Below are 7,705 nucleotides of genomic sequence, written 5' to 3'. Positions count from 1 at the left end.
GGGTGGGTTTGATCAGTGGGTCTCTAACGGCAGCCTCAAATGCCTCTTTCGTATTGTCGATTAACTCTGATGAATCTCTCACTGTCCTTGGCCTTTGTTGCTGTCGGTCTGGAGCATCTGTCACCTGCTCTCCAGCTAGTTCTATCTCTGGAACTTCTCTCACTTGTTCCGTTCTTGGCCTTGCTTCTAGGGCTACAGCTTCACCTCTGTGAGTCATCGCTTGGTGTTGTTGGCCTGGAGCATCTGTCACCTGCTCTTCAGCGCGTTCTATATCTGGAACATCTCTCACATGTTCCGTTATTGGCCTGTTGGAGCGTGTACCAGTCCTGGTTCGGCCCGCGATATCACTCAAAAGGGCTACAGCTTGTTCTTGAGTTATGTCAACGGTCAATTGCTGATGTTGGCTCAAAGCATCTGTCACCTGCTCCTCATCTTGTTGTTCCAATCTTCCTTGCTCTCGAGACTGCTGCAAGATTCCTCTTCTTTTGAGATGACTGATCTGATCTCTCAGGTTTTGCTGCGTCATGTAGTTGAGGTCTGGACAATTTTCGCACCACAGACCATGCAGCCTATTCATATATCCCCTTCTGTCGGGTCCTGATCTTCTGTATAGTGCAGACAGCAGGCTATGCTGCTCGGGCGTCCACTTGTGGCGTCCCCTTTGTGCTGTCCTGTTTCGGCTGCCGGTTCCGACTACGGGGTGCTCTTGCGAGCTTTGAATCCCTATGCGACCGACAACCTGAACTCTCTCCTCGTCGATGTCCTCCTCGTCTAGAGGCGTAGCTTTTTGTGTGGCAGGCGCCCGCCTTCTTAGCGTTCTGCCGTTGGTGTCCCGCATGCTGTCACGTCCAGCACCAACTCCAGACGTGCCCTGACGATCCCCAGGCAGCGACTGTTTTCCGAGGCTTAGCTGATTTCTTTCCGACATCGGCTGAGAGTGACCGGGGTCCGCGGGATTGTCACACCCGTATACTACTAAGTAGTACCCCCGTGCGGGTTATTTATTATTATTATTATTATTATTATTATTATTATTATTATTATTATTTACATCGCCTATATTAAGTGAGTGAATTCTACTACCGCCGTTCACCCGCTCCTATTTACATCGCCTATATTAAGTGAGTGAATTCTACTACCGCCGTTTACCCGCTCCTATTTACATCGCCTATATTAAGTGAGTGAATTCTACTACCACCGTTTACCCGCTCCTATTTACATGTCCTATATTAAGTGAGTGAATTCTACTACCGCCGTTTACCCGCTCCTATTTACATCGCCTATATTAAGTGAGTGAATTCTACTACCGCCGTTTACCCGCTCCTATTTACATCGCCTATATTAAGTGAGTGAATTCTACTACCGCCGTTTACCCGCTCTTATTTACATGTCCTATATTAAGTGAGTGAATTCTACTACCGCCGTTTACCCGCTCTTATTTACATGTCCCATATTAAGTGAGTGGATTCTACTACCGCCGTTTACCCGCTTCTATTTACATGTCCCATATTAAGTGAGTGGATTCTACTACCGCCGTTTACCCGATCCTATTTACATGTCCCATATTAAGTGAGTGAATTCTACTACCGCCGTTTACCCGCTCCTATTTACATCGCCTATATTAAGTGAGTGAATTCTACTACCGCCGTTCACCCGCTCCTATTTACATCGCCTATATTAAGTGAGTGAATTCTACTACCGCCGGTTACCCGCTCGTATTTACATCGCCTATATTAAGTGAGTGATTTTTCTACTACCGCCGTTTACCCGCTCCTATTTACATGTCCCATATTATGTGAGTGAATTCTACTACCGCCGTTTACCCGCTCCTATTTACATGTCCCATATTATGTGAGTGAATTCTACTACCGCCGTTTACCCGCTCCTTATTACATGTCCTATATTAAGTGAGTGAATTCTACTACCGCCGTTTACCCGCTCCTTATTACATGTCCTATATTAAGTGAGTGAATTCTACTACCGCCGTTTACCCGCTCCTATTTACATGTCCTATATTAAGTGAGTGAATTCTACTACCGCCGTTTACCCGCTCCTATTTACATGTCCCATATTAAGTGAGTGAATTCTACTACCGCCGTTTACCGGCTCCTATTTACATCGCCTATATTAAGTGAGTGAATTCTACTACCGCCGTTTACCCGCTCCTATTTACATCGCCTATATTAAGTGAGTGAATTCTACTACCGCCGTTAACCCGCTCCTATTTACATCGCCTATATTAAGTGAGTGAATTCTACTACCGCCGTTTACCCGCTCCTATTTACATTGCCTATATTAAGTGAGTGAATTCTACTACCGCCGTTTACCCGCTCCTATTTACATCGCCTATATTAAGTGAGTGAATTCTACTACCGCCGGTTACCCGCTCGTATTTACATCGCCTATATTAAGTGAGTGATTTTTCTACTACCGCCGTTTACCCGCTCCTATTTACATGTCCCATATTATGTGAGTGAATTCTACTACCGCCGTTTACCCGCTCCTATTTACATGTCCTATATTAAGTGAATGAATTCTACTACCGCCGTTTACCCGCTCCTTATTACATGTCCTATATTAAGTGAGTGAATTCTACTACCGCCGTTTACCCGCTCCTATTTACATGTCCTATATTAAGTGAGTGAATTCTACTACCGCCGTTTACCCGCTCCTATTTACATGTCCCATACTAAGTGAGTGAATTCTACTACCGCCGTTTACCGGCTCCTATTTACATCGCCTATATTAAGTGAGTGAATTCTACTACCGCCGTTTACCCGCTCCTATTTACATCGCCTATATTAAGTGAGTGAATTCTACTACCGCCGTTTACCCGCTCCTATTTACATTGCCTATATTAAGTGAGTGAATTCTACTACCGCCGTTTACCCGCTCCTATTTACATCGCCTATATTAAGTGAGTGAATTCTACTACCGCCGGTTACCCGCTCGTATTTACATCGCCTATATTAAGTGAGTGATTTTTCTACTACCGCCGTTTACCCGCTCCTATTTACATGTCCCATATTATGTGAGTGAATTCTACTACCGCCGTTTACCCGCTCCTATTTACATGTCCCATATTATGTGAGTGAATTCTACTACCGCCGTTTACCCGCTCCTATTTACATGTCCTATATTAAGTGAATGAATTCTACTACCGCCGTTTACCCGCTCCTTATTACATGTCCTATATTAAGTGAGTGAATTCTACTACCGCCGTTTACCCGCTCCTATTTACATGTCCTATATTAAGTGAGTGAATTCTACTACCGCCGTTTACCCGCTCCTATTTACATGTCCCATATTAAGTGAGTGAATTCTACTACCGCCGTTTACCGGCTCCTATTTACATCGCCTATATTAAGTGAGTGAATTCTACTACCGCCGTTTACCCGCTCCTATTTACATCGCCTATATTAAGTGAGTGAATTCTACTACCGCCGTTAACCCGCTGCTATTTACATGTCCTATATTAAGTGAGTGAATTCTACTACCGCCGTTTACCCGCTCCTATTTACATCGCCTATATTAAGTGAGTGAATTCTACTACCGCCGTTTACCCGCTCCTATTTACAGGTTCCATATTAAGTGAGTGGATTCTACTACCGCCGTTTACCCGCTCCTATTTACATGTCCCATATTAAGTGAGTGAATTCTACTACCGCCGTTTACCCGCTCCTATTTACATGTCCCATATTAAGTGAGTGAATTCTACTACCACCGTTTACCCGCTCCTATTTACATGTCCTTTATTCAGTGAGTGAATTCTATTACCGCCGTTTACCCGCTCCTATTTACATCGCCTATATTAAGTGAGTGAATTCTACGACCGCCGTTTACCCGCTCCTATTTACATGTCCTATATTAAGTGAATGAATTCTTCCACCGCCGTTTACCCGCTCCTAATTACATGTCCTATATTAAGTGAGTGAATTCTACTACCGCCGTTTACCCGCTGCTATTTACATGTCCTATATTAAGTGAGTGAATTCTACTACCGCCGTTTACCCGCTCCTATTTGGTTGGCGGACGTCTTCGAGTCTGTCTTTTCTTTGGAGCCTCCTAGCTTGCCGAAGCTGTCGACTGGGGACCCGGGTGCCGTATTAAATGATGTTGAATTTACTCCTGACATCGTATTGAAGCATCTCCAACAGTTGAACATCTCTTCTTCTCCTGGGGCGGATGGAATTTCTGCGAAGGTTCTCAAGTGCTGCGCATCGTCCCTGGCTGAACCCTTATCCATTTTATTCAACAAATCTTTTTCCTCCCACTCACTACATGCCTGTTGGAAGAGGGCGCTTATAACCCCTATATTCAAATCAGGTGATAAATTGGATGCTGGAAACTACCGTCCCATCAGCTTGGTTCCCATAGCTGCAAAGGTATGTGAAAGGATAATACTGGAGAGAGTCGTTCAGTTCGCGCTCGACAACAACTTGATTCCGGAGGAACAGCATGGTTTCTTACCTGGCCGTTCTGTGTTGACCAATCTCTTGATGTGTGTGGATGAATGGTCGAGGATGCTGGACAACAGTCTTCCTGTAAATGTAGTCTACCTCGATTTTTCTCGTGCATTCGATCGCGTTCCACACAATCGCTTACTTTCTAAACTTGAGGGTTTGGGCATTCAGGGTGCCCTCCTTCAGTGGATCAGGTCATTCCTCTCTGATCGTAGTTTTCGCGTTCGCGTGGGAGATTCTCTATCGACCTCTAGACCAGTTCTTAGTGGGGTCCCCCAGGGATCAGTGCTGGGTCCAATTATTTTTCTCCTCTATACGTCGGATTTGCCAAGAACCATTCGATCCCATTGTTCACTTTTTGCCGACGATGCTAAGATCTTTGGTAATCCCCTCGGTAATCCTGGTGTCATTCAGCAGGATCTTGACACCCTCTACAACTGGTCTGTGAAATGGTCTTTACCCTTAAATCTGCTTAAATGTTGTGTGGTCCACATGGGAAAGAATAATCCTGGCGTCCAATATATTCTTAGTGGCCACGCCATTACTCCCGTGAGCTCTCATCGTGACCTTGGAGTGGTGATTTCGCATGACCTCTCCTGGTCTGATCACATCTTGCAGACAGTTAACAGGGCGAAAAGAGTCCTTTATCTGCTGGGTAGATCATTTTCCCGTTGCGACCCGGCCACCTGCAGAATTCTTTACACTACTTATGTCCGTCCAATCCTGGAATATGCCGGTCCAATTTGGGCCCCGTCTCTGGTTCGTGATGCGGAACTACTCGAGAGTGTCCAGCGTCGTGCGACCAGAATCCCGTATGGTGTGCAGCGGCCTAGCTATCCCGAACGGCTTTCTATTATGAATATTCCCCTGTTCTCTGAAAGACGGACTAGAGGGGACCTCATCATCACATATAGAGCCCTCAACGGCCTTTTTAATGTAGATCTCGGTGGAATTTTCTCTCTTAACAACGATGAACGTTTGCGTGGCCACAGATATGAGTTGCGGAGGGAACACTTTCTTCCCAACAGAGTGTTTCATTTTTGGAATCAATTACCATCTGCCGTCGTGGATGCCACCTCTGTGAACAATTTCAAGAACAGATACGATGGATGGATGCAGGGTCGCCAATCTTGAGGATGTTGCATTGTTTCATCTGTTTCATTCAATATTTTTCAATATTTATAATTTTTCTATCTTCAAGTTGTAACTCATTCAAGTTTTGTTTTTTCTTTTTCTCTCGGGATATGCATTACTTCTTTTTTTGTATTTAAATGATCGGCAACTGCAACGATCAATTTCAGATGAAAATAATTACGAAAATTGAGCAACCGATCAGATGAAGGCACTCACCCAGAAGTCGACGTTGACGTATGAAGTCCTGTGATCCTCCACTCAACTCAGTAGCAGAATTGGCTCCAGGAGGGAAAAAGGGGATAACCTCCTCTGCACTTGCTTCGTGGCGATCACTCCACCGGTTGCACAAGGCTCCAAGGGCACTTCACCTTTGGTTTTGGTTGCTCAACCTCAAATTTTCCGTCCAAACAGATGACCGAAGAAAGCAGATGAATATTTCTTCACCGAAGAAAACAGATGAATAATCGTATGGTGACGAGAAGTTTGCGAAACAAATCTTCCTCAACTTTAGATGATAGAATAGCAATGAATTTTAATAACTTTTCTGAATTTATTAGAAGCACGTTCTCGTGGTAAACAAACTGACGACATTGACTTATATGTCGTACGCAAGTCGCGATGTATGCTTTCGCCGAAAGCCGTATGGCGCTAGTTCTCGGGTCGAAAAAACCCCCGAAGCAGACCACCTAGGCAACACAACATTCTTCTTTCACGACTTAACATGCCGCCCGCCCTGAAGGATCCCTTCAGTAAGACCAACTGAAAGGAGTGAACAGACGAAAGAAGAAAGTCATCTACTGACTTGGAAGAGGACACAGCTTGACGATTGGTCGCCGAATTGTCCCAGAAGGGGTGGCAACATCAGCCACACGAGTTGTGGAGTCAGCTCCGGGAAAAACAGATGATATACGGCCGATACTCCACTTCAGAGGAGGAAGACCATCATCTCGAATGATGACCACAGTGCCCGGAAGGATAGGGGTAGACGGCTGCAACCACTTATGACGTTGCTGCAAGGTATGCAAGTATTCCTGACGCCAGCGCTTCCAAAAATCCTGCTGGAATCGCTGGACTAGCTGCCAACGAGATAAGCGATTCACCGACACGGAACTGACATCATGGTCAGGAGGAGCGTTGAGGGGGCGGAAAATCAAGAAATGCCCCGGTGTGAGGGCCTCAAAATCCGAAGGGTCAGATGAGGGAAGATACAGAGGACGGGAGTTGAGAATAGCCTCAACCTGTGTACAGACGGTGAGAAATTCCTCGTAAGTGAGTTTCTGCTCGCCGATAACGCGAGTGAGATGATGCTTAGCAGATTTCACAGCGGCCTCCCAAAGGCCGCCAAAGTGAGGACTGGAAGGGGGTATAAATCGCCAATCGGTTCCAGACGACGAGGCAGCATCACAAAGACTCTGCTGATGTTGTGGAGCTGACAATAAGCGACCAAGGTCACGAAGGTAGTTATGAGCTCCAACGAAGTTGGTCCCGTTGTCGGAAAAGATGACGGAAGGGTGACCGCGGCGCGCAACGAACCGCCGATAAGCAGCGATGAACGCTGGAGTGGACAGCTCAGATGCCAATTCTAGGTGAACTGCCTTGGTGGTGAAGCAGATGAAAACAACCAGGTATGCCTTCGTGCTGACAGCCCCACGTAGTCGGGCACTCGTGACGTAAAAGGGTCCGGCGTAGTCGACACCAGTGGTAAGAAAGGCCATAGCAGAGGATAGTCGCTCCGGGGGCAGATTGCCCATTGGTTGTACCAGGGGACGAGGTTTGCACGAGAAGCATCGATTGCACCTGCGCAGTCGATTGCGTACTACATTACGTCCGTCCAGAATCCAGTACCGGCGACGAATATATGAATGAGTAGCTAAAGCGCCGGCGTGCAGGAGGCGATAATGGGCATCATCGATAATCAGATGAGTGAGATGGCTATTCTTTGGCAGAAGAACAGGGTGTTTGTGTCTATACGGCAACAAGGCCGCTGACAGGCGGCCTCCAACACGAATAAGTCCATGCTCGTCACAAAAAAGGTGAAGCTTCATGATGAGCCGAAGACGAGAAGATGGCTTTCGAAGCTCAGACAACTCCTCGGCGAAATAAACAGA

At 46.2% G+C, this 7,705-nt stretch overlaps 1 protein-coding gene across 1 annotated transcript; it reads right to left on the bottom strand.

Moving 5' to 3' along the window:
• Positions 1-5,738: 5,738 nt before the first annotated feature.
• On the bottom strand, positions 5,739-7,477 carry LOC123319281. The gene has a single exon (XM_044906154.1). The coding sequence runs from the start codon at positions 7,346-7,348 to the stop codon at positions 6,392-6,394; it is 957 nt and encodes a 318-aa protein (XP_044762089.1). The 5' UTR covers positions 7,349-7,477; the 3' UTR covers positions 5,739-6,391.
• Between the last annotated feature and the right edge of the window lie 228 nt (positions 7,478-7,705).

This window comes from Coccinella septempunctata, chromosome 8 (assembly GCF_907165205.1).
Source record: "Coccinella septempunctata chromosome 8, icCocSept1.1, whole genome shotgun sequence".
NCBI classification, from domain to species: Eukaryota; Metazoa; Arthropoda; class Insecta; order Coleoptera; family Coccinellidae; genus Coccinella; species Coccinella septempunctata.
Note: the sequence above shows the minus strand (reverse complement) of the source record. Positions and strands in the feature narration are given on the sequence as shown.

Coding starts and splice junctions, on each gene's coding strand:
- LOC123319281 (XM_044906154.1), bottom strand. CDS start 7,348: ATGGGCAATCTGCCCCCGGAGCGACTATCCTCTGCTATGGCCTTTCTT.